The 27429-nt window shown below is 40.4% G+C and overlaps 5 protein-coding genes across 7 annotated transcripts; all 5 read left to right on the plus strand.

Annotated features, from left to right (window-relative positions):
* The first annotated feature begins 4612 nt into the window (after window positions 1-4612).
* Window positions 4613-6201, plus strand: LOC117787688 (neurotrophin 1). Its single transcript, XM_034626280.1, has 2 exons — window positions 4613-5059; window positions 5120-6201. Exons 1-2 carry the CDS (start codon window positions 4613-4615, stop codon window positions 6053-6055), a joined length of 1383 nt encoding a protein of 460 aa, XP_034482171.1. The 3' UTR covers window positions 6056-6201.
* Window positions 6202-6330: 129 nt separating this feature from the next.
* On the plus strand, window positions 6331-10898 carry LOC117786947 (neurotrophin 1-like). Its single transcript, XM_034625377.1, has 4 exons — window positions 6331-6449; window positions 6505-6651; window positions 8984-9660; window positions 9838-10898. Exons 1-4 carry the CDS (start codon window positions 6331-6333, stop codon window positions 10557-10559), a joined length of 1665 nt encoding a protein of 554 aa, XP_034481268.1. The 3' UTR covers window positions 10560-10898.
* Window positions 10899-12131: 1233 nt separating this feature from the next.
* Window positions 12132-13716, plus strand: LOC117786954 (ATP-dependent RNA helicase ddx46). Its single transcript, XM_034625384.1, has one exon. The coding sequence runs from the start codon at window positions 12132-12134 to the stop codon at window positions 13695-13697; it is 1566 nt and encodes a 521-aa protein (XP_034481275.1). The 3' UTR covers window positions 13698-13716.
* A 1823-nt stretch (window positions 13717-15539) lies between these two features.
* On the plus strand, window positions 15540-16463 carry LOC117788314 (pupal cuticle protein Edg-91). Of its 2 annotated transcripts, none has more exons than XM_034627045.1 (2): window positions 15540-15809; window positions 15868-16463. In XM_034627045.1, the coding sequence occupies exons 1-2, from the start codon at window positions 15542-15544 to the stop codon at window positions 15933-15935; spliced, it is 336 nt and encodes a 111-aa protein (XP_034482936.1). In that variant the 5' UTR covers window positions 15540-15541; the 3' UTR covers window positions 15936-16463. The 2 variants fall into 2 exon arrangements, with proteins under 2 accessions (XP_034482936.1, XP_034482937.1); XM_034627046.1 differs by having other exon boundaries at window positions 15540-15800.
* A 5238-nt stretch (window positions 16464-21701) lies between these two features.
* LOC117787479 (proline-rich extensin-like protein EPR1) lies at window positions 21702-27042 on the plus strand. Of its 2 annotated transcripts, XM_034626020.1 has the most exons (4): window positions 21702-21776; window positions 21893-21978; window positions 25193-25273; window positions 25331-27042. In XM_034626020.1, exons 2-4 carry the CDS (start codon window positions 21970-21972, stop codon window positions 26792-26794), a joined length of 1554 nt encoding a protein of 517 aa, XP_034481911.1. In that variant the 5' UTR covers window positions 21702-21776; window positions 21893-21969; the 3' UTR covers window positions 26795-27042. The 2 variants fall into 2 exon arrangements, with proteins under 2 accessions (XP_034481911.1, XP_034481912.1); XM_034626021.1 differs by lacking the exon at window positions 21702-21776 and having other exon boundaries at window positions 21887-21978.
* Window positions 27043-27429: the final 387 nt, after the last annotated feature.

The raw sequence follows: 27429 nt of genomic DNA on the forward strand, positions 1-27429 counted from the left end.
CACATTATTTTCAATTTTAAAGCTAAGTTAAAATAAAGTTCAGAGACAGCATACAAAACTTGTCTTTGTGCATAATTAACAGTTAGTGGCAATCGCTTTGCATTTCATGCTGCATATTAATGAGTTGAGTTTTAGTTAATCACAGTTAAAGTTCACTTGCAGACGAATAACGCGTTTTCCTCATTATGACACATGAGTAGTTAGGCCATCAATCAGACAACTAATGAAAATTTCGACAGTGCACGGTTAAGGAGCAATAACCACAACAACAATGACAACTGACAACTGACATCAACAACAACATAAGTACAAGCAATTTGCAAATTAGCCAAACTTATTGTGGGGGTTTTTTATGGCCTGTGAAGATGGGAAAACAGCGGAAAAGTTTTGCTCATATGATATTGCTGATTGATGACTCGGCAATAAACTGAATCGCCAACGATGCGGTAATATGGTTAATGGACATAAATTTAATGTGCGTAGACAGGCCTAAGCAGATGAAAACGCATTGCGTGAAAATAAAAATGCAGTCTGTTTTCGCACTGTGGTTACCAAGAAAGTGTGAAGAAAACTGTTTCAAATGGCAATTGAAAGTGCGGCAGGGCCTGAGGCATAAACTAAAAACCAAAACTACATTAAAATACTTAACAGTGTTTAATTTTTCCCCTCCCAAATGATGAAGAAATAACAGTAAAGCGCATAAAAGCGAAACGACAAAAACCTCCTTTCCCTGCCAGCTAAACTGCCCCCAAAATGACCATTAATAGAGCAATAACCGCGGTGAGGAGCTGCTGCAGTTCAATCAGCAAGTTAACTTGACGTAGTTATTGTCGGAGTCGGAGTCGGAGGTGATTAAAGTGCAGCTTAAGTCACTTGCCGAGGGCTGTTTTTGTTGTAAAACGAAAGTGCTGCCTGCCTGCTTGCCTGGCAGCCTGCTCAAATTGATTTACACTGTGGCGCCCTCTAGGCTTGACCCCTGGACAGTTGATTGGGCATTTCAACAGGTTGGCAAGTCTCGGTGGCAAGCATGACCAATAAATAGCTGTTTATCATGCTTCCGTTAGAGGGAATGCTTTTTATGCTTCCTGACCCACAGCCCCAAAACAAAAGACTTAAGACACGAACTTTGTAATGAGGCGTGAATAAGCGTGAAGCGGCCAACTTAAACTTCCGCATTACGTGCGAGCTATTTAGCTAATTGAATTTTAACGGTTCACTGAACGCGCGCTGCAAAAGAAAGGCAATTAAAAAATTGGCAATTGAATGCAAAAAAAAACACGTAGCAACGCCAAATTGCAAGGCAGAAGCAGAAGAAGAAGCAGCAACAGAAGCCGCAGCAGAACCAGCCCGCAGCGACGCCAACAGTCGCCGTGGCAGTGGCAGTGGCAGAAACTAAAGCAGAGGCAGCGGCAGCTCTGTCAGCAGTTACAGCAAACAGTCTGCGGCGAGTGTTGAAAGCGTTAAGACGTGATAGCGGCAGCTGAAGCACGTTACTAAAGACTTAAGATTTGCTCTACTCTCTATAGGTCAGTATCGGCCTCTCGCTGACAGCGAGAAATGTGCATGTGTGTGTGTTAGCTATAGAAAATTTCCTAGCATAAGATGCAAATTAAGACGCGTGTGAAATCTGTGAAAATTTGCGTTTAAACAAAATCAAGAGAAGCGGCAGAAGTAGTTATAGAAGATAAACGTAGTGGCAGACATAAAAAGTGAAAATTAGCCGCTTTAAGTGAAGTGAAACAGCTTTAGTTCTCTTAACGTGCGAACAGGAAATAAACGGGCCAAAGCAGAGCTTAAACATAAAGATACAGATACGAAGCTGCAGATACTGGAGATAGAGCTACAAAGTAAACGAGGTGATTTCTTGGCAGCCTCATTTAATAAATTAATCATAAGACGAAAATCGAAAATGGAATCTTAAAATGCTTCGTTTTTATTTGTTTCTTGCCTTTTTGTTAGCCAAATATGTGAAATGGAAACAACTTTCTAAAAGAAATAAAAACAACAACAACAATGACAGCGACGCACCAAAATTTGAATTCTTTTTTTTTTATATATGTTTTTTGTTGTTGTTAATTCTTTACGCCCGAGGAAATTGTGTCAGCTTGTTAAGGTATGCATGCGTGCGTGTTGTTTTTGTTGTTGTTGTTGTTGTCGTTTTGCCAAGTGTTTTTGTTGTTTTTGTTCGTATAAAGTGTCAAGTTCGTTGCCTAAGTCTTTCGTTTAGGGCCGGCAAATTGAATTTGTCAGCACGCGTCGTCAATATTTGAGTGCTTCTAATGGAGTGACAGCTCCAATCGATCTCCGATCTTAAGTTGTCTAGGTCGCTCTGCGGGTTCTGCGCTTACTAGGTTAGTCGGTTAGTTGTTGTTGTTGTTGCAACTGCTTGGTCTCTGCTTAGAGGACTCTCGGCGACTTTCTTGCTGCGGTTGTTTCTCTCAATGCTGCGCTTGAATTTCCTACTTTTTATTGCTACTCTAGTGGTTTTTGTTGTTGTTGTTGTTGTTGTTACGGCTTGCTGTGTTTTTGACTGGCCCCGTTTCAATGGCAACGCACGCGAATTATAAGCTAATTAAAGCTTGCCAAAGAATTTGCAGTGAAATTGCATTCGGCATCTGCATCTGCAACAACAGTTGCATTAGCAGCTGCAACAACTCTATCATTTCAGCGATTTGAATACTCACGAGTATTCACTTTTACTTATAGGGGCGCCCACACGCCTGGGAACCAAAATCTTCGTTGGGAATTGTTGTGCCTTATTGGCTTAATTTGATTTATGTATAGCATCATCACTTTCTCAGTGTCATATGCAAAAAACAAGGCAATCCACACACACACAAAACCAGGAGCGATGTTGTCTTTCTCTTGGCCATTAGACATAGCCAATTCCATTACCTTCTGCACAGGTGTGCAAAATAAATTAAAGACTTTGGCGCAAAGATGCGCACGAATAGCCAAAACGATGCTCACAAATCTCAGCTACTTGGCGGCTGGGGGCGTCCCGGCTGCCAGCTGAAGATGTGCTATAAGTTTTTATTTACGAATCGTTTTTTATTTTTGTTTATTTATTTTTGTTGTTTTGCTGGCCTTGTGACTTGTTTTGGCAATAAGCTCCTGGCAGCATTAATGTCGCTTGTTGCCTTTTCTAAACTGTCAACCAGTCGATAGATAAAGCAAACGTCGCTAAGTTTTCACTTTTCAACTGCGCCAAAGGTCAGCAGCGTCTGCAGATGCAACACGATTGCCGCAGCTGTAGACTGTCTGCAGGCAATGCCTTAAGGAGCTGCCTGCATGCCTGTTGTTAGCATTTAAATTTGTCAGCTCTGGCTCCCAGGCCTTAGACATCTATTCATTGATGCGGCACTTTCGAATGCATTCCATGGGGGCGCCATTGTGTTGTGTGGCAAGGAATCATTGCAGATGAGTTCAACCAAGGGCATGTGCAAGTCTGGCTTAGCAGTCAGGAAATCACAAACAGTAGCTAAAGTTTATTAACCTCAACATGCAATAAGCAATATGTTGCACTATGCTTCAAAGTCACTTCTTAAACTTAATAAATTTACAGATCTAAATATACAAATTCAAATAGAAAATCTTTACTGTACGAATTTGTAGTTATTTCTTGACAATATTACACATAATTAAAATTTAATGAGTAAAGATATTAATAAATTTTATATATTTAAAAGGTAAAAATAATTAAGTTAACAATTTTGTGTATCAATAATTTATTTAAAACGAATATAAATAGTCAACTTCATACTTATTAGAGTTAACCATTGTGAGGTTCAACTGTAAAAAAGTCAACTAAGACATCAAAAACATGTTGAAAAGTTTTACGCTAACATTAAAGTGCCCAAATTAACTGTAGCATAGTGTAACAACATTGTTATCTTTGTCTGTTTTGATGCATAGATCAAAGCTTACACAGGTTGTCTGATTCATGACTGCTCACTGCATCAACTAACAGACAGGTATCAGCAACTGTGGCAGCAACAACAACAAGCTAACTAACACTAACAACGACACTTATGAGTTATTTGGTGCTTCACGCCTTGTTGAGCATGCGAGAAGACGACGATAGCCACAATGGCAATGGCAATGGCAATGGCGATTACCTAAAAGCCAAAGCCAAAGTTGCAGTTGTAGCTGTTGCTGTTGCTGTTGCAGGAGCTGCGGTAATAGCCACAACCATGACTTGATTATGATTATGGCTATGACGCTGACACGGAGTTGAAGTGGCGATGCGGTGGTTGAGCTGCTTACGACTTTATTACAATTGTTAATGGCTTTTTCACTTTCGGTGGAAAGGCGAACGACAAAAATTCAAATCTAAGGCAATGAAAGCAAAAGTTCGCTGCCTAAGTCTTTCGTTTAGAATGCGCGCTGTCGAAAGCGTGCGACGCATAACAACAAATGGTGTATGTGTTGTTTTGTTTGTTGTTTTCTTAATTTATATTATTGCTGTGGCTATTATTATTGTTTTAATCTTTTATTATTATTTTTGTTTTTTTGTTTTTTGTGGAATTTAATTGCGTTATAATAACTGCAATCTGACCGCCCATTTTCCATCAACTTTCGTTTGCTTGCAGCGTCACCTCCGAAAACGAAAATGAAAGCTGGCCGCGCATTTGGTTGCCTCTTCTGGGCGTTGCTCTATTGTGTGCTATATTTAGATTTGACCAATGCCAGCGAGGATGAGCTGCTGGACTTTGATTTTGCCGACGCCAAAGATACAGACTCGGCATTTGATGATTGGCAGCTGGAGGATGAGCGGCAGGTGCAGCAGTCGGATAAGAAACTCGAGGATAATATGCTGGACTTTAGTGTCGATCTGGATGAACCGGAGCCGGAGAAGCAACTGCCGCCCTTTGACTGGCGTGAGAAAGTGCTACGCACAGCCTTGGCCAAGGCTCTAACAGATCGTGTGCTGCGCCAGAAATTCGCCGAAGTGATGCCCATACTGCGTGTGCTTTCCTCTCAGCAGCGTCTAGCACTCTCAGCTCTGATTTCCGCACAAATGAATGCCAAGCAGGGTCACGAGCTCAGACTGGAGCAGGTGAGTTGTACGAATCAAGAGTATGCCAATTACTTTTATTGGTTTTTCTTTACTTGCCAGGTACGCATGATGTTTGGCGATGACAAGAAACTGCTGCTGCCCATTGTCTATGACTTGGCCAATCTTGTAAAGAGTTCCGCCCGCAAGTACATTCAACTGGGCAGCGATTTGGCAGCTGCTGCCTTGAGACACACTCCGCTGCAGAAGCGCAAGGATGTGCTGACTGTGGAAGAGTCGGAACAGGATGACAGCGTGGGCACAATTGATGTGAGCGCTAAGCCAGAGGAAGCTGCTGCTTCCCTAGAGGATTTCTTTGATGAAATGCAATCGGAGCTGCTGGATCCACAGATGATCAATGAGGCACTGCAGGCGGCCACACCCACAACAGTCACTCCCACTCCCAGTCCCAGTAGCAGCTCCAACTCCAGCTCCACCCATGGCCAGCGAGTGCGTCGTTCAGCCAATGAATTTGTGCATAAGCTGACGCGCTCTGTGCCCATTTCCGTCACGGAACAACAGCTGTTGGGTGGTGCCGCCGGACGTACAATTAAACTGAATACAACGGCGTTTCAGCAGCCCAGTGGTGCAGTTACAGAACCCGCTAGCAGTCAGACAACCTCCGAAACAATTCCCAGCTCTACTCTATCCTATGAGGAAATCGAGGATCTCGCCTTTGCCGGTCTTAATGGCACAGAGCTTCCACTGATCACCGCCGATGAGCGCAATTATCAGGTGAACAATGGCAACAGCAGTGCAGAGGAGCCACTGCCCAGTCCAGAGGAGCTGATTGCCGGTCCACGTTACCGCCTCAACAGCAACAAGCGATACGGTCAAAAGATGCCTCCCATCAAGCGAAAGCGTGTCCAGAGTTCGTTGCACAGTCGAGGCAGACCCAAGACCTCGGCCAGTTCCCACAATCCTGTAGTGGTTTCGCATAAGAAATGCGAGCGGTTTACCAACAACATGTGCATTCGCACCGATGATTATCCGCTGTAAGATCCACTTAGTTAGTTAGCTGGCTTTTGGGTTGGCTCCACGGTTGCTCAGGGTTCCCCCCGGTTGTACCTTCTAGTTGATTTACTCCTTAGTTTAGTTGTAATCCTAGTGAGATATTAGTTTAAATAAAAATGTAATTTACTTCACGTCCACAATTCTTAATTGCACATATATATTTAGTGGTTACGGTGGTTCTACTAATCCTCTTTCCACCAGCCACTAGTTAAACACTCTTCACTTTCCCTCCACTTTCAACTCATCACAGCGAGCAGATCATGGGCAGCATTCGAAGGCACAAGAATGCAATGAGCGCCCTTTTGGCCGAATTCTACGACAAGCCCAACAACAATCTCGAGTTTGACGAATTCGATGATTACATTGTCAACAAAAAGCGGTAAGTATTACTTATTGAAGTTAAACTGTGCTAATCTTTCGAACATTTCTTTTAGTCGCGAGGATGAAGGCAGCGCGGGGGGAATGTGCCAAAGTGTGGTGCGTTATGCTCGGCCACAAAAGGCCAAAGCCGCCTCTGGAGAATGGAAATACATTGTGAATACGGGTCAGCATACTCAAACATTACGTCTGGAGAAATGCAGGTGAGTACAGCGGGGCTGATAAAACATCAAACTGTCATAACTTTGTTAAAAATCATCCGATTTCCATCCGGAATGTCAATTTTTCCATTATTTTGCCTCTATTTTGAATCTGCATCAAAATTAGAAAATTCATTTTTTTTCCCTTACTGTCCATTTTTTCCTTACCCATATCCAACCCCTTGACACTTTTTCGAAAACTTCAAACTGTCATAACTTGGTCAATTCTTAACCGATTTCCATGCGGAATGTCAATTTTTTCATTATTTTGCCTCTATTTTGAATCTGCATCAAAATTAGAAAATTCATTTTTTTTTCATTACTGTCCATTTTTTCCATACCAACCCCTTGACACTCTTTCGAAAACTTCAAACTGTCATAACTTGGTCAATTTTCAACCGATTTCCATGCGGAATGTCAATTTTTTCATTATTTTGCCTCTTTTTTGAATGTGCATCAAAATTAGAAAATTAATTTTTTCCATTACTGTCCATTTTTCCATACCAACCCTTGACACTCTTTCGAAAACTTCAAACTGTCATAACTTGGTAAATTTTCAACCGATTTCCATGCGGAATGTCAATTTTTTCATTATTTTGCCTCTATTTTGAATGTGCATCAAAATTAGAAAATTCATTTTTTTTCCATTACTGTCCATTTTTTCCATACCAACCCCTTGACACTCTTTCGAAAACTTCAAACTGTCATAACTTGGTCAATTTTCAACCGATTTCCATGCGGAATGTCAATTTTTTCATTATTTTGCCTCTTTTTTGAATGTGCATCAAAATTAGAAAATTAATTTTTTTTCCATTACTGTCCATTTTTTCCATACCAGCCCCTTGACACTCTTTCGAAAACTTCAAACTGTCATAACTTGGTCAATTTTCAACCGATTTCCATGCGGAATGTCAATTTTTTCATTATTTTGCCTCTATTTTGAATGTGCATCAAAATTAGAAAATTCATTTTTTTTCCATTACTGTCCATATTTTCCATACCAACCCCTTGACACTCTTTCGAAAACTTCAAACTGTCATAGCTTGGTCAATTTTCAACCGATTTCCATGCGGAATGTCAATTTTTCCATTATTTTGCCTCTATTTTGAACCTGCATCAAAATTAGAAAATTCATTTTTTTTTCATTACTGTCCATTTTTTCCATACCAACCCCTTGACACTCTTTCGAAAACTTCAAACTGTCATAACTTGGTCAATTTTCAACCGATTTCCATGCGGAATGTCAATTTTTTCATTATTTTGCCTCTTTTTTGAATGTGCATCAAAATTAGAAAATTAATTTTTTTTCCATTACTGTCCATTTTTTCCATACCAGCCCCTTGACACTCTTTCGAAAACTTCAAACTGTCATAACTTGTCAATTTTCAACCGATTTCCATGCGGAATGTCAATTTTCCATTATTTTGCCTCTATTTTGAATGTGCATCAAAATTAGAAAATTCATTTTTTTTCCATTACTGTCCATTTTTTCCATACCAACCCCTTGACACTCTTTCGAAAACTTCAAACTGTCATAGCTTGGTCAATTTTCAACCGATTTCCATGCGGAATGTCAATTTTTTCATTATTTTGCCTCTTATTTGATTCTGCATCAAAATTGGAAAATTGAATTTTTCAGTCACCTTTGTCCATTTTTTGCATACGTTCCCCTTGTCACTATCTCCAAAACTTCAAATTTTCATAACTTTGTCAAAACTTAACCTTTTTCTTTACGGCAAATCAAATCTATTATTATTTGGCTGATATTTTAATTCTGCATCATAATTTGAAAATTAAATTTTTTTTCATTATTGACATTTTTCCTACAACTTCAACTTGTTGTAGTTTCTTTCTTTACATGTTAATTTAGTAGACATTTTCTATTTTTAGTTCAGAGTATAATTGTTTTTTAATAATTGTGTTTATTTTTATTTTTTTTTTTTTTAATTTCCCAACGTGTTTTCAATAGTCTTTTTTTTAGTTCAGTGGGTTATTAGTAAAGTTATTAATCATCCGCCAAGTTGGACTTGGTTTCGATACACAGATACTGGAATATTAACTGTTAGGTTGATGAAACTGTTGAGCTATTTTTTCATAACTAATTTGTCTTTCTTTACAGGCAATTTTATGATAATTAATAATGTCTTTCAAAGTGCAGAAAAAAGTTGAACATTTTTTTTCAGTTAATTAATATTATTACTACGTAGCAAGTGACAGCTATAATTCATGCTACAAAAGCATCACTTTACGTAATAGTTTGGTTTGGGTGTTTATCTTTTTATACAGTAAAGTGTTTCTATTTGTTTCTTATTCCGCTTTCTTCTATTTTTTTTAGCAATCCTGGCGATAGCTGCTCATATCTGGCTCAAACTTATCGCTCGCATTGCGCTCAGGTGTACAACTATCATCGCTTGCTCAGTTGGGACAAGGTGCGTGGACTGCATGTGGATATCTTCAAGGTGCCCACTTGCTGTTCCTGCCAGGTAGATGGTTATCGCCAGCAATTTCCACCACTTGCCTCCATACAGTCCAAGGACTATTCACCGGGTAGCTATAAGGTGGAAAATGGCAACAGCAATGGCTATAGCACAATTAATGAAGAGGATCTCGACTACAATGATGAGAGTGATGAGGATGAGCTGGGCTCAAGTTATTCCCCCTACAACAGTCGCGATACCAACGAGTTGAGCTATTTGGGCAGCAAGAAGGTGCGTTCCAAGTTGCCAGCACCTTCCAGTGTTGGCCCATATCTGAGTCCGCCCGATGATGAGGAACAGTTTGGTGGCTATAAGAGCCACAAGAGCAGCAGCAGTCCCACGTACAGTTCCAGCTCCAGCTCGAAAAAGTATTACAGCCAGTTGAGCCGCCGGCGGCCGCAGCAGAATGAGCCACGTGTGGATGTCGCTTTGGATCTATCGCCGAGTGAGACACAGGCCGAACAAGAGGTAAACGTATTTGGCCCACCGCTGGCTGGGGAACAGCCTCAACAGCGCGTGTCTCTCAAGCGCAAGCGTATTTATACCTCAACCACCCACACAGCAGCAGGCGCAGCAGCAGCAGCAGCAGCAACAATTGGAGGAGCAACATCAGCAACAGCTCGAGTACGCATACCCATATCCCAACCACAGACCACAGCCGCCACCAGCAGCAGCAGCAGCAGCCTACCAGCCCGAACAGGAACCGCCGCAGGTGCAGCCACAATCGGCGTCAGTATCAGTGCTGCCACCCATGCCCACCAAGAAGCAGCTGTTCCATCCGGCACAATTGCGTCATCTAACATTGCCGTCGGCCAGGGTCAACATACACGATACTACACAGGCGGCAAGTCGAGACCTAGGTACTATGCGCCCATCACGACGACGACCGTTGCCGCTGCCCCAACGATCCCCGCCAGCGCAGCGACGCCTCTACCGACCACATTCTATCAGCAGAAGCAACAACAACAGTCGACGGCATTTCCACAACCGTCACATGTGAACAGCATCTACGGAAATGGCAATGGCAACGGGATTGGGAATGGGAATGGGAATGGAACTCGACGCATCAACTACAGCTATCATCCCATCATTGATTTCTTTGAGAAGAACAGACGCGCCGAGGCAGCAGCTGCGGTGACTTCAACACAAGCCACACACGACACCGACACCGACACCGACAACGACTACGTGGTGGAGGAGGAGTCACGGCTGGTGGAGCAACGTTATCCACATAGGACACCAGCAGCTGCTGTGGGCATGGGCGTCTACCAACATGCGATACCAACTCCACACGAGCGTAGAATTGGCTTTGGTGCTGGTGGAGCTGGTGGTGCTGCTGGTGGTGGTGGTGTTGCTGGTGGTGGTATTGGTGGTGCTGCAAGCTATGGCTTTGCCAATGACAATGCCTGGCAGCCGCTGGTTGTGGATCACTAACAATAAGTCGCATGTAACCACCTTCGATTCCAATCTCCATCTCAAATTCCCTCCCCTCATAACAATGTCGCTCATTTCGTATTAACAGCGTCAATTGTTGTTTTCGTTGTGGTCTCTTCTGATGCTTTAGTTTATAGTTTATGCCGACTTCCTGTTTTGCCGTCCTAGCTGCTAGGAACTAAAATCCTATAATTCTCTAGTTATTGCAACTGAATGACGTAATTGCCTAAACGCAGCTAACTTAATGTTTAACAGCATCTAATTGATTACTTATTTATTTATTTATTTATTTACTTGTAGTGTGTAGAAAAAGAAAGCAACACATTTGGGGTTGTTTAATGGGCAGTTCTCGCTAGAGTTTTAGTAATAAAAATAATTTATTTAATTAAAATAAACAACAGTTGTTTTATTTAAAGCAATAATTAATGTTATTAATAAATAATATTTAATGATTTATTTATTTTCTGGTAAGGTGAAGTCATCTGTTAAATGCATAATTTTCGTTAGAAAAGTAATTATTAAATTGTTATTTTAGTATGCAAAAGATATTTTTAAAGCTTTGATTTTAGTTGAATCTTATTACCAAAGTAAACCACAATAGCTCTGTTTCATTTCCATCGTTTCATTCGATGCTGTTGTAACCAGCTGTAAAAATTCGTTGCATCTTTTAGGCGCGCGCTTAAAATCAGATTTAATGCGCGTCTGTTAATTGTATTTAAATTGAACATGATTTAATTCAATAGGCGTACAGCATAAATAATCTTTATAGCCATATTAAACATGAAATGGGCTTTCTCTCTATATTTTATTAAGTTCAAGTTGAGGGTCATGCAAAAGTCTGACAGTAAAGGCAGCTGCCTACTAATGAGATGTGAGCTTAAAAGACGAAATAAAAATAAATACATAAATCGATGCATTAATGAAAAAATTAATTTCAAACGGGTTTGCAGTTGCCTCTGAAAGCTGCACAAAAGTATAGTTTTTGCTGAAATGTGCCAAACTCGAGAGAGGTGTACGCAGACTCGTATGCAAAGTGGGTTTCTAAAGCGAAACGGGCTCGTGCTATGGAGATTACCCAGAGCTAGCGACGCTGCGGCTTTGGTAGCGTCTTTGACCGGTTATAACATTGAATTCAACAATTGTTGCAACTTGCAACGTCACTGCAGTTGCAGTTGCAGTTGCATTTGCCAGTTTCGCTTTCATTGCTGCCGCACGAAGACGCCGACGAAGAGGATGACGATGATGATGACGACGACGACGACGACGAAAGACTTTAACTCTGCTCGAGGCGACTGCATGCGAATCGAAAGATACTGCGTCATGGCTGGAGTAGGAGAAATGAGACAATAAAGAAAATGGCCAAAAGCCCAATCAAACTGGAAAATTGGAAAAACGCTGTGCAAATTTTATAAAGGCGCAATGATACCAACGTTTCAGCGCAGTTGTAGAGCAACCGTCGATGTTGTTGTCGCCAAGTCAAATAGCAACTCTAACCGCACGCGAAAGTGAAAAGTCGAACGGTTCCATTGGCCTTGAAAGTGAGAGTAAAAGTGCAAGTGCAAAGTCTGTTCAATGGCACCACAAAGGAGCTGCTTGCTCAGCTTCATATGTCTTTTGTTGCTGCAACATGGTGTGTCCATAAGGATTGAGCATAAATCTAGAAGTACAACGAGTCGATCAACAACCACCAGCAGCACCACCAGCACCAGCAAACCACCAGCTGCAGTTTATCGCATCTCGCGACCGGAGCCCAAGCAGCCAGAAAAGCGTGTGCCTGCTCATCTGCAGGATGTGCGACCGGGTTATGTGGACGACGATGCTGGCGATGTGATACGCATCATAGAGCCACCAGCGCATTTCCAGCAGCTCAAGCGACTGCGTCAAAGGCAGCCACAGCCACAATCACAGCCACATTCGCGTGCACCACAACCTGTCGTTTGGGAGCAACCACGCAAGTTGAGCACAAATCGTGCCCCAATGCCACAGCCCAGACCCAAGCTGCCCAGCTCCAATGGCGATCTCTTGACGCAGGAGACACAGTTTGCACCGCAGCTCGCGAATAATCTGCAGTTGCCCATGGAAATTCTTGCCTCGGTGCGCAAAACGGAGCGTCTGTTGCAGCGCCAAAGGCAGAAGGCGCCACTTGTGCGGCAACGTCACATACAACGACAGACGCACACGCTGATTGCACAGAAATCTCTGGAGCAGCAGCTCTATCAAAGTGGACAGCAGCAGCGACTGCGAGCAGCCTTGACACAGGATCACAAGCGCAGCAAGCGGGTGAAGAGGAAGGCGGAGCCTAACGACCACCGTTACGATGTGGCACAGGGACTCAAGCTGGTGGCACATCTTGGTGAGCTGCTGGAGAATGCCACGCGATATCTGCCCGATGAGCTGGAACAAAATGAATTGGCACCCAAAACGTCGCCGCTCACGTCCGAGCGACAAGTCGGTGGAAACGCAACCAACTGCGACAGTCGACGACGTCGCCAGCGGCTGTTCAAGTTGCAGGGGTCGAAAAAGACAGCTGTGAGGGGGCGCAACTTCCGTCATGAGGCAAGCAGCACTACAACAACAACAACAACAGCAGCAACAACAACAACTAATGCCAGACTCACAACAGCAACTTCCACAACAACTACTTCCGCAACTCCGTTGGCCAGTCGTCTGGTAAATTCACGTAAATCACCAAATAACCGCAATCAGCAGCAGCAGCAGCAGCAGCAGCACCTACCGCTTCCCCCTTCCCCACGCAGCGATGATACCGTGCTCTACGCGGATGTGATGTCGAATATACGTAATTTGTGGCAGGAGCATGATCATGATCTGACTCTGGCACCGCAGTTCGTTGCACCTGAGCAGGTGGCAAACAACACCGACTATCGAATATTGAATGTCTACCTACGTGAGCTGGATGAAATCTCCAAAAGATTGCCCACTGTGGCGCCTCTAACGGCTCTCAATCAGGAGGAATTTGCACGTGTTACACCTTCGCCCAGCTGGTATTTAATCAATAATGAGGGCAAAATCTATGAGACGCGCTTGGACAGCGAAACGAAGCCAACGGCAGCACTTTTCCATCGTTTTCCCGACATGCCCGATGCCAAAACTCCTGTCTTGACTCCGAATCTGGAGTAGATAATCCAAGCCAATATCAAGCTATTATTTATTTATCTAGCTGTAAGTTAGCATAAGTTGAAAGCGCAATAATAAAAGTAAATCCCCAACAAAAGAAAGAAGCTGACTAATTTCCATATATCACATCTAATAAGAACTTTATAAACGGGCCCCTTTCCCTTGTCGGGGAGTCTCTAAATGAGTCTTTAGATTCTTTCGGGGCAGCCAAGCATTTCATTTGGCTAATTACAACGCCTGACTCACAGCTTGTTCTTGGTTAAAGCGGCAATTTAGATAAGCAAACTGGCAATTAGCTTGGGTAGCTGCAACCCCAGCCATGTTCTCTGAAAGTGCCGAAACCCATTGTCTTGAACCCTGACCCCGCTCAACATAAAGATTTGATGAGAAACCCAAACGCGACAAGCACAAACACGAACTGCAAAGCCGTCAACAATTAGCAGCATGTGGATAATGAGGCTATAGAAAGGGAAAGACGAGAACGTGTTCTGACCTTGTTACCCAGTGAGAGATTCTAGAGATTTACATCACCAGCGTGGTGAAGTAGAGAATCTTTAAGATTTAGCCAAGTAAAAAAATGTAGATTGAAATGTTTATGAAATAATTGGAATTTACAAAATTAAAATAAAATATCCTAGTGAAAATTCATAAGCTATATCGAATTTAGATTTATGACAAGTTTAATCCGAATTTCTTAAATATCTTCTTATTATTAGATTGTTAACAAGTTCCTTATAAAGAGCCTTGACTATAATGTTGTTTGACATAGTTTACATATGTATACAAATTTTACGACTTTCGCAGCGTCTAATCGACATATTTGGCAACAGTTATATTCATTTAACTCAATTAACCTAGTAGAACGTAATTTGAAAATGCTTTTAATCAAATTTTTGCATTTTTATCTTGTTTTTTTATGGGATGTTTTGTTTATTTAGCTCATGTTATATTCTTTGACTGTTACATTTTGTTAACTCGAAATGGAAGCGTTCTCATTTCCACATTCATCTTGGGGAACATTTTATAGTTAAATGTAGTTTTATTTTTATTGTTTTAGAATGTTGTTTAGCCACTTTGGCGAAAAAGTCTAATTTATAGAGCTCGTATTTTTGAATTTTTTTACTTTGTGTGTTGGTGGACTGGAATCCATAAATTAAAGTTTTTATCAAAAAATTCTCGGTTGCTCCCCAGAACGTGTTCTCGTTGTTCTCATTATGTAATCCCTACAACTTTCTCATCGACTACGACAGTTGTCCAGAAGGCTTTTGAACCTTTTTCCCGTCGAGAGGTTTAAGTTTCAAAATGTATTCTGATGGCTGTAATTAAGTGGAATAAATTAAAATTAAATGATTAAAGTCTATAAGGAATTATATTGGTTGCCCATTGCGACATTGACCCCACTGACCAAAAGAGAGGAAAAAACGAAAAGAAACAAACAACAGGCCAAGACACAGAGACATGTAATTAGTAATCGGTCATGCAAGAAATAGAAGCCCCCTCGAGGCCCAAGGTACACGAACAAGTTGCCATGAGCAACGCTTCATTGATAATCAGTCGTGGGTGGTGGGTGGTGGGAGGGTTGGGTGGTTGGGCGGTGTTGCAGCGGCAGGTGGTGTATTGTTAGAGCAGCACACGCAGTCTTTACTTGGAGTCACCCAATTGGGGGGAATTTTGTTGTAAGCAAATTTTGTAGACAATTGTTTTGTCGCTGCGCTTTGATGGCGACGTTGCAAGAATCACAGCCATTATATAAACATGCTACACAGCTCCAGCGTCAGTCAGTTCAGTTGTACTGTTCAAGTGGCATTTGCACCACCAAAAATAACAAATTAATCAACCTATCGAAAATGTTCAACATGCGCTCAGTCATCCTGCTGCTGGCCTGTGCCTTGTTCTGCCTGCTGCTAAGTGAAACGGAGGCGGCGCCACGCCCACAGGAGGAACCCACTGCCGACTTGGAGGCAGGCGTTGAGGCTGAAGAGAAGGATCTACAAGGAGCTGCTTCCATTGGCTATGGATACTACTCGTCACCCTACCTAGGAGGCTATTATGGCGGTGGTTATGGTGGTTACTGGCCCCACTACAGTGGCAGTTACTATGGTCTCGGTGAGTTGGGTGAGTTAATGGTGAAAAATCTTCATTTAATGCCTGTTAATACTGTGCTCTACTCCAGGCTATCCCTACTATGGTGGCTACTATGGACACCATCATCATCATGGACACTACGGACACTACTTCTAATGTGGCAATTGCCAGCTCACATCACTTCTAACTTAATAGTTCTTGGCAGGCAGCGTTCTTGACCAAAGTCTATGCAACGTGACGCTATCGTAGCTCGCACTCTAGCTTCAATTTAATTGCGCAAGGATAATTGCTTTAATTAAGCAACAAAATCACAAAAAAAAAAAATTGAAAACAAAAAACATTTCTATCATAATTTATAGTGCTAAGCATTTCAATTTGACGACTTCAGAAAATATCCAACTGTTCACCTTAGTACGTCATTAAGGCTAATGAAATGCTCTATAGAAGCTGCCCCGAATCACCCATACACTTAAACGTATTATATAATTAGTGTTAGTCGTCATAGAAGCTTAGTGAACCGTTGAAATATACTGCCGAAATAAACGATATGCAAAACAATAAAGAAAAATGTAAAAATAAATCAAAGAACATTTGAAATTCAAATAAGTTTGGAAAATATTTGCTTTAACTCAACTTGCGTTAATTAACTGACTATTAAACAAATTGAATGCATAAATTAGTATAGCGGGCGAAATGAAATAAATCAGAAGAATTCCTGTACAAATTCGCTACACATGATTACGAATTTCCATAGCTAACACTTTGTCACGACAAACGATCAGAGGCAGCTCGTTGTTACACTGGGCGTATGCGTGTTTTATGAGCTATGTATACAAATAAAAGTATTCAAGCGAAACTCCAAATTGTGTAAGGTTTAATTCATCTGACATTTGGTCTCAAGTCACAAAACAAACAATCACTTGGTCAGTCAGTCTGTACTGCAGCAAAGGTCACGGAAGTGCTGCAGCCAGATTAAGTTTATAGAGCGACAATAACCGTTTGATTTGACTGCCAGTGCTGACAAAATACTTTGCATAAATTAGCAACCAATATCTTCTGACTAATGATGGATGATTGATACATCATTCCAACTAAAAACCTTGCAGACAAAGCATATAATCATCGAGAGATAAACCAAGCCAAGAATCGTATATACTTTGCTATTGACCTTTTTGGCGATTTGTTTGCTTTATAAATGTCATTATCAAGAACGTTTACGTGCGTATTCGCTTTTTGTTCGCTTTGTATTCATATTTTGCAGACAATGGTGTTAAATTATTGGCTGTTAGATCATCATTTGATGTGTGGCGCTCACGTTTTGCCTTTTTTTATTATCTGTTATTTCTTTTGTTGTTGAAGCGTGGCTGAATTTGAGATTTTCTCATCATTTATGTTCGCCAAAAATTAATTTCGCAAGTGCTTATTTAAATTTTTCCGAAATTGAAGAGTCAGTATACTGTTTAAATGGCTTTAATTAATTAAATATGCCACTTAGCAATAAATAATAATCATAACAATTAGATTGGTATGCCTTGCACTTTCTGTTCACGAGTAAATGCCCCAAATATTTGAAGATCATGACTTGCCTGAATTATGAATATTTTTCTCTGCAGAGATCAATGGGCTCTCTAGGGCTACAATCCATCGAAAATAAGTTTACCGTGGGCAAAACAATGTAATAAAGCAGACAAGCAAATTGTTTAAATTATTAAAAAGCAAACAGAAATAGATTAAAACTGTAAAGTCATACGAGTCTGAATGTGAGTATATTTTAATTTGCATTTGATATTTGATAGAGATAGATATTGTATCTTTTGGTGCGGCGACTCGAGTTCAAGTGCATGACCTAGAGGACGTTGTCTGCACGTTGTCTTTAATTGAAAGTGAACCAGTAATTTGATTTCTTTTTGTTTCTTTTATTTTGAGGCATTGCGTGGGCTATTTTATAACTCAATTAGACGCTAATCGCGTCATTAGTGGTGCGCCTTGAGTGGTGCTTGGTGCTCGTTGTGCGGATGCTGTTGCAATTGGAATGCAATCAATGACAGCCCTCTGGGGAAGTTTCTATAATTCAACCATAAATAAATAATCAATCTATATGCAAGTAGCATTAAGAGTTTTGAGTCGGCTTAAAGCTGTTGCAATGCGACGCATTTCATTTCGTTACATGAAAAGTTCCTGCTGCGACAGGTTTGTGTCTTAAGTCTTTCGATTGACTGCCTAATTGATATGTGGTTCACGTAGCGCAACAACAACAACCGACTGCAGGTTTGTGTCTGGGGTGCCAGCTTGCCACCAAGGACACTTGTGGATATGTGGATACGCACTTGAACCTCATCCTGTGTGTTTCTGTCTGACCCTCAAAATGTGGCCATTGAACTGGCCGCAATAACTTGTTTCGCTTTCCGTTCGCTGCGGCAATTTGGCGACTTTTGTGGTTGCCGCAAGTGAGAATCAAGCTAGCTAGCTGGCCGAGACCTGCGGTTGGTCTCTCGGTCATGCCAAAGGCATTTATGTTCGTCTTTGACCTTGCATGCTGATCTTTCATGCGATCTTCATGTGTGAATGGCAGCAGCACCACAGGGTGCTCTCTTTAAATACTTCTTGCTCTCGTATGTGTACGCTATATTTTTTGGCGTATTTTTCGGTGCTAGTTCTGGTCATTTCTGTAAGTGTATGTGTGTGTGTGTGTGTGTGGTGGCACCCCGCATACCTTAATTACCTGTGTCCCATGCTCGAGTTGGCAAAAGCAAGGGCAATCAATTGTGCCCAGCCAGCTCTAAATGCATCCGACCAGAAACTCGTCTAAAAATTCTTCTTCTCAGCGTAATTTTACCACCGACCACAAGCAAAAGTCAAGCGCTTTAATTAGCTTTTAACTTCCGCAACATTTGCAACATTTGCGTTAAAGAATGTATTTTGGTTCTGCTTGTCTATCCACCAGACAGCCAAAAATATAGACTTATCTATCTTTAGTTAGATGTTATACACTTGTGGGTGCGTTCAGTTTCCCCGCCGAAAAGATTTATGAACACGTTGAAATATTCATAAATATTTACGGCATTTGTTTGATTTGTGAAACCATAAGAATTAATTTTAATTAAAGCGCTTAGTGGCGTTCAGTGAGCCTTATAATCAGCTCATAGCTAGGAAATACTTTTCAAAATACACTACACTACAATAGGTGTAAATAATGATAGAGACAAAAGGCAACTGCTCACTTTTCACATATATAGTAGTCTAAATCATAATACTCATTATAATTTGCGCCAAATTGTTGACGGGAAGTTTAATTTTAACACAAACCATGAGTTATGGCCAACTCGCTAAAAGCGATTCAAGTAGAAACAGCAACAACAACATTTCCACAAAAGGTTGCCTTTAGAAAGGCAGAACGTCTCATCTCAAATCCTGTACATTTAAGGTCATCTATATATGTAAAGTGCTTTACTTTCAGAACCAGAACGATAAAGAGAATGAGAATCCGCTTACAGCAGCAGTTTCAGTTCATTTTACTTCCTTCTCTGAAACAGGATCAGATTCGCATCTCTTGGCAGTTAAGACAATATTTCATTGTTAAACCGATGACGATGACGACGACGACGTCGATGTCTCAGTTGATGTCTCGATGTGACCTTCAATCAAAAGTGCAAAAATTGTGTGCGTTTTTTCACAGCATTGGGGTTGTATTGTAGTTGTTGTTGTTGCCGTTGTGTAGGATGACTGTAATTAAGTTAAACTTGTTACTGTTGCCGGTTTTGTGACCGCTTTTATGACCAAATAATTTATAACGTGTAACCCAATGCTCCTCAGTAAATCGCTGCAAGCTGTTGCTGTAAATTAAACATCTATATCAAATTTGTCAAATTTATTATTTCTGATGCCTATTGTCAGATATAATTTAATACGTATAAGATATTATTACATGCTTTTACAACATGTTTTTCTTATATTTGCTCTGCATATTGAGGCAATTAAGTTAAGACAATTCGACTTCATCAGACAGTTTGTAACTTTAATAAGATAAGATAAGAAAAATAAAAAAGTAAATAAAATTTCTTTAATCGACATATAACAATTATATTTTTTGATTTAATGCATTTAATGTGGAGGCATGGAATTAGAGTATAAGCTCTTCGGCCTTCTGCTGTCAGCTTTCTTTGGTTGTTGGCTAATTTGTTTATATTATTTATTGTATAACTTTACATATAAATATCAAATATCACCGAAGTTTAATGAACTGCTGACGGATTTGCTGTTGGAGAAAATCATATTTTGGCTGATTCACTTGTTGCTTGTTTTGTATTGAATGTTTACATTGCGGTTTTAATGATGAAAACATTTCGTATGCCACTGGCGAAATTGTCACAGTCTCAGCCAGAGTCGCAGTTGCAGTACGAAGTGTTGAAATCCATAAAAATCGCCAAGTGAACATATTATTATTTATGAAGTAGTCGCTGAGCATCTTAACTAGTTCTAGTAGTTGGCACATCCTGACTGTGACTATGTGTATGTCAAAGCTATTTGGATTGCATACAAATCAGTAATGATCCCACCGGAGAACCTGTCCACTTAGCCAAACCAATGTTGGCACATAAATTGTACAATTAAATGCTTATATTTTCGTATAAGTATTTCTCTATTTCTATAAATATTTAAACCTATTTTAAATAATGACTACGCTAAGCTGCTTTCGGCAAAATCTTTATATAGAACGGAGAGCAAAATTATCTAAACTCGTGTGCCTCCTATTTAGTATATTATTATAATTATGTGCTTTATTTTTATATCTTTTTTTGTATTTTATTAGCGATTTTATTATGATTGGGAAATTGTCGATTTTTAGTTGAAGTTTTTGTGCTGATGGCGGCAAAAATCGCATTTGAAAGTTGAAATACTTGAGAGTTGTACAAATTGTACAAATCGATGTTTCATTTATGCGTATCTTCCGGTTGTTCAAATTATTATTAATAATTATAATTGAATATCTAGTTATTAACGAGCTGCGAACACTGAACTACCAGCATCATTTTTGTTTCAACTTTGATTATGCTTTTGGTGTTTATTTCTAGGGTTTATTTTAATACCACACAATTCATTAAATGATCGATTACACGGGCATAATTTGTCAGTGAAGGTATTAATGAACGAAACAACAACATTAATTAACAATTAAAAGCGTCACGAACAAGGTTTCTAGAATCTGAACCCTAATAACACTACCTTGCACTCAGTATTGGGTGCAGTTTCAGTTTTAGCTCGTTTTTGATTTGATCTGAACTGAACTGATGATTGATGAAACTCGAAAATCAATTGCGCCTTTTTATTGATAGACAAACCCCACAATGATTTATAAGAGCGGTCAGTAAGTGAACATCCAATTTGAAGTGGAGTCTGAATCTAAGGTCAAATCGACACTTGAAACTTGTTGGCAAAAAAAGAAAACTAAAGCCAAAAATAGTTAATGCTTCGAGTATGTTTTGGGCAGTTCTCGGTTGTCGGCTGGTTTGTGTTTTCAAGTCAGCGAGTCAGCAGAGTCAAGGCCAAACGGTAGCCAGAAAACGAGAATTTCATGTCACAATTAGACGCATGTTTATTTTTTTTTAAGGTAAATCGATTAGCAGGTGACAACAGGCAGGAAGACGCAACAATGATTCGGCTGTGGCAACTGAGTCCATTGCCACCAGAACCTGCTGCACATGCGTAGTCACAGTCACAGTCACAGTCCGAGTCACAGTCACAGTCACTGTCGAAGTGGAAGTCGTAGTCGCAATCTGGCCGAACCAAAGTTGACGGCGTCGCGTCGCTTTTGGAGCTCTCTTATAAATAAGCCGTGCGTCGGCGCAGTTTTTGTTATTTGAACTTCAATTCTGCTCGAGTTCGCATCTCGTCTGCTGTCTGCTCTGCCAGGCGGCATTTTAACTTGTCGTGCGTCGTCGTCGCTAGCGAATCGCGCGCGTTTTTGTAGCGTTTTATTGTCAGTGTGTGTGCTTACAAGTGGGTAGCTAATTGCCATAAACAGAACAACAGACAGTCATTGTGATTTTGTTAAATAGAACATATTGAATGATCATTTTAATATAAAAATAATATAAATAAAAATATATTTTTAGCTGCTGACGCAAGTGTTAATTTTAACTGAATATTTCGATATAATTCGATTGCGTTTGGATTGCATCACGGCACCAGAATGAAGATGGTGAGTGCAAAATGAACAATCAACTAATAACAATATCAGTTAAGGCATTTTAGCTATGCTAGAATACAACAAAAGGGTTCACACTTTTTTGAGGTGCAGTTGCAGTTGCAGTTGCAGCAGTTGCAACGACTTTAACTTCGACTTCAACTTCGAATTCGACTTCTATTTCGAGTGCGGCATCGCATTTGTCTGTCAAACAAAATTGCTCAACCGAACCGAAGACGAAGAAACAAAAAAACAGTTTCTAAAAGCGACAGCAAAAACAAACAACTTAAGAGTACTCCTAGTCGTATTTGTATTCGAATTTGTATTCGCATGCTAAATTTGCATAAATGGCGCTACAATTGAAGAAAATCGGTACAAGTACAAATAAAACAACAGAAAACTGAAAACAGAAAACAAAAATTAACAACAACAACAAAAAACAGGTGGCAACAATAAAGAGCGCGACCTGCCGCAACTGCCATTGGGCGTTGCAAAGACACTTGATGCTGCCACTGACGATGATGATGGCTTAAACACCAACAACAACAACAATAATAGTGACTAGCCCTTAGTCTAATGGCTGACTCGCTAAGTGATTCCAAAATCGGATGAGCAATACGAAACCCACTGACCGGAAACACTCATAAATGCGCTCAGTTTCCCCCCACCCTTCCACCCTTCCATCTTCCATCTTTACAACCACTTAGCAGTCTTCACGCTCTGCGTAGCCTGCACGTGTTCTTGGCCTCCAGCGGGTGCTATGAAATGTGGCAAGTGATTTGCCAACCAATTTGTTTTGACCACCGACAACGCTGCGTATGCGCAATGCGCTGAACTTCACATTCAAATGGGCTGCTCGACTGAATTAACGCGCACCAGAACAAAACTTCTCATGTTGAGCAATTGTAATTAATGCCAGCTATAACAGCAACACCAACAACAAAAGCAACAGCAACAACAACCAGAGCAACAACAGCTAAATTTTCTTCAAGGTCGTCATCACAGAGACATAAAACCTTTTTATGTAGGGAATTTCACACGCCTCAATTGTGACAATTAACGCGCCTCGAAGCTCAAAATTGTGGTTGTTGTTGTTGTCGCCATTACGCATTGTTGTAAAAAATGACTCGTCGTGATTTAACAATCAGATTCTCTCCGCACGCTCCAATTGTGGGTGCAGTTTCGACAAAATTACAGAATTATGCCACCTCAAATGACTCTGCAATTTGTTAAGAATTTCATAATAAGTTGGACGAACTGTACAACAATATATACGAAAATGAATTTTAATTAAAGCAAACGGAAATCTCGACAAAAACTTATCTTGAAATCATATGTCGTTGCCAAAAAAAAAATATAGAAACAAACTAGATTTTTGAGAACATTTCCATATGCAGTAAATTAAATAAAAATCATTAGCAGCAACATTTGCGGTACGCCTTCTACTCGGCACGTTGAGAATTTATTGTATGACACCTGAGTCACAGCCATATAGAAACATTAAGAAGAATTTATATTTGCAACAACAAAACCAAAAACTATACTTAATTGGGCTACGAGTTAATGGCCAACATATCACAAAGTTGTTGTTTGCTCTTCACTAAATGCGGCAAGGAAAATTAGTTTGACCATAAAGCCATAATAAATTGAGAGAACTGTGAACTGAGATCAGGCCAAATGACTTAACTAAGGTAGCAACTGTTGTTGCTTTGCAGCTGCACTTTAGAAAAGACGATTAAACTAAGAACTCAACGGATGAGTTTGAGTTTTAGCACTGACAGTTGACAAGCAGTTCGACTGACTGACAGACTTGGGCCCCAGTTTGTTGTGGAGTGGCATTTTTTTTTATTACAATTAATCAAAAATTCTCGTTTTCTTACCTTGTCTACATGCCGCGTGGGAGGCTGAGACTATTTTTATTATACATTTAAATTTATTTAGATGGGATTTCGCTTTGTTTCTCAATCGCTACCATCGGTTGTTGCTTTTCATTTTTGATAGCCTGTCAGTAGGTTATTATGGTTCTTGAGAGCTCACTTAATGCGGCGTATGATTTTTTCTATTCCAGCATTTAATGTGCTTCAATTTGAGTAATAAAATTCCGGGTTCTTTGCGAAAAATCTAACGCCAAACTTGTTTGTTGCCACTTGAAGATATATCAGCTTAATGCTTTAGATTGAAACTATACAATTAAAAGAATGCGACAGTTATAACCGAAACATAAATACTCTTACCTTATAAGCTTATAAAAACCTATTTTGATTCATAACACGTTTTACAAACATCGTGACAAAACTGTAATAGTATTTACTAAATACTCGACGAGAGGGTATTAAAATTAGTTTAATTTAAATGGCAACAAATTGTTTTCTCCGACTCAAGGTTGACAGAAACTTGTATAAAATTTGTTTTTAATTTACCGATTTGCTGACTTTCAAATTTATATAAATCCGACAGTTTCTTAGTAAAAGCAACTTCGATATGACAAATAAAAAGTTCTTTTGAACTGGTCTCGGCAATCTTAAAGCATAAAATTCCAAATTACATAAGATCATTAACACTTGTGTATATTTAGAACATTTACCTGATTTAACTATCATATGTTAATTGCAAATGCGCCGCTGACATTGAGTCTTAAACTGAGACAGTAGCAAAGAGTCTTTGGTTATATTTGTTGAGTTATTTTTGTTGTTCCAATAAGTTGAGAGGTTGCTTTTGGCATGCGGGCACCTGTCTTTGACGTAATAGGCTCATAATTAATGAACAACATGTCATTGAAGGGGGCAGCATTCCGCAGTCATCAAAAATTGCACTTAAATGCTTTTTAACTTATTAATCAAAAGTCATTTACGAATATGAAATGCGTTAAGTGCCTTCAAGTGGATTGACCCAATTAGTTGCCATTTGAAAAGTCACAAACAAATTAGGGTTAAAATAAATATGTCTTTGCAATTTTTACCAGAGGCAAATATTACAAAAAAACGGCAACAACACTGCGGGTTTGCCAAATTTGCAGGCCTTAATTATATGCGGAAATTTTTTAACGCGATTTTACCGATTAACGATTAAATACACTGTTAGATGTCCATAAACCGACTTTGATATGTGGTGAAGCTGTCGGACAGCTGTCAAATGTACAAGCTCGAAAAATTGACCTTTGTCTGTGTGTCGATTGACGGTTGACTAATGATCATCAACTGATTTTTTTTATTGATTTCTTTTATTGCAGCAACTTCGACTATTGTGCCTCGTTCTCGGCGCTCTGGCCGTCCATGGCTACAGTCCATATTCAGGAGATAGACATCTGCAGGTGAGTCTATATAAATATCAATTTTGCAATTCATTAACTGGCTTTCAATCATTCTAGGATCTGAGCAATGACGTTCATCCGGGTTATGACTATCCCCAACCGAAAGTGCCCTTTTCGGATGGATACTCCTATCCACGCCCGTCGGTACCATTCCCACCTGCTCCACCGCCAAGTCGAGGATATGATTACCCCAAGCCGGCTGTACCCTTTCCACCGCCAACAAGTGCACCATTGCCAAAGGTAGTTCCTACCTCCGGATATTCCTATCCACGTCCAGCGGTACCTTTTCCACCGCAGCAACCGAAGTACATTCCGCCGCCGCAGCAGGTCATTCCAGCTCAACCGAAGTATCTGCCCCCAGTGCAGCCAAGCAAGGGTTATGATTATCCCAAGCCAGCTATACCATTCCCAGCACCGTCCTTGCCTCCAGTTGTGAAGCCAACTCCACCGCCACAACCTAGGCCAAGTGGATACGATTATCCGAAGCCTGTCATTCCATTCCCACCTCCTGTAAAGCCAACAAACCCACCTCAACCCAAATATCTGCCGCCTGTGAAGCCTACAAGTCCACCTCAGCCTAAGTATCTACCACCCAGTCCTCCTCAGCCAAAAGGATATGATTATCCCAAGCCATCAGTTCCATTCCCACCTCCAATTGTACCGAAGATCCAACCTCAGCCACAATACCTGCCACCTGTGAAGCCTACAAGCCCACCTCAACCTAAGTATCTACCACCTGTTATTCCCACCAACCCACCGCAGCCTAAGGGATATGATTATCCGAAGCCCTCTGTACCATTCCCACCACCGGTTGCGCCGAAGATTTCACCTCAACCACAGTACTTGCCTCCTCCAAAGCCTACAAACCCAGCACAGCCTAAAGGATATGATTACCCTAAGCCAGCAATACCATTCCCAGCTCCTGTGAAACCAACAAATCCACCTCAGCCACAATACTTGCCTCCTGTGAAGCCAACAAGCCCACCTCAGCCTAAATATTTACCCCCCGTACAGCCAACAATTCCACCTAAGCCCAAAGGATATGATTACCCAAAGCCATCAGTCCCATACCCACCCCCAGTTGTACCGAAGATCCAACCACAACCTCAATACTTGCCTCCTGTTAAGCCCACAAGCCCACCCCAACCCAAATATCTACCTCCTCCACAGCCCAAACATCAAGGATATGATTATCCCAAGCCAGCCGTACCATTCCCACCTCCAACCAATCCACCACAGCCCAAATACTTGCCTCCAGTGAGACCAACCAGCCCACCTCAACCTAAATACTTACCACCGGTACAGCCGACACGTGGATATGACTATCCTAAGCCTGCAATTCCATTCCCACATCCACCTGCTCCGACCAGTCCACCTCAACCAAAGGGATACGATTATCCCAAGCCATCAATTCCATTCCCACATCCGCCTGCTCCGACCAGTTACCTGCCACCTCCAGCTCCTGAGCCTAAGAGCGATGGATACTCGTACCCAAAGCCGGCAATCGCCTTCAACTTCTAGGCTCATTCCTTGCCCCTTGTCATCACCAACTAATTGACACGATTGCCTCTCCGTGCCCATAGGAACTTACGATATTGAATAATTGTAAATTAATTGATAATTATAAATTTATTTAATATTTAATATAAATGATGTGTAACCGAGTCCACATGTGTGGGTTCTGCAATCGAATTTTAGTCATTAAAATATGTTTATACAATTTATAATTGCGCAATACTGCCGAAATAAAACGAACGATGTGAATTCTACATCTTTTATTTTTCTTTTAAAATGTTAATATTTAAATATTAATGGACTATGAAAAGTAATAAATAATATTGATTGCAGTCCATATTTAATTAAACTAACTCAATAATTTGTAGCTTTATTTGATATTTGTCAAAAGCTATTAATGACGATTTTATTTCAAATTTAAATTTATACAGCATACTTTCAGGAGATTTTAAAAATAACGGAGAAAAGTATGCTATAGAAGTTGTTAATTTCTTGCAGCTTAGTTATTGTGAATGAACTTTATATAACACTGCAAAACAAAGTGGTTGGAGTTGCCAGCTGACGATAAAAATATTTTAAAATATTAATAAAAATATTTTTAAATATTAATAAAAATTTTTTTATTATATTTTTATTGGCGG

The sequence above is a fragment of the Drosophila innubila genome (assembly GCF_004354385.1).
Source record: "Drosophila innubila isolate TH190305 chromosome 3L unlocalized genomic scaffold, UK_Dinn_1.0 0_D_3L, whole genome shotgun sequence".
NCBI lineage: Eukaryota > Metazoa > Arthropoda > Insecta > Diptera > Drosophilidae > Drosophila > Drosophila innubila.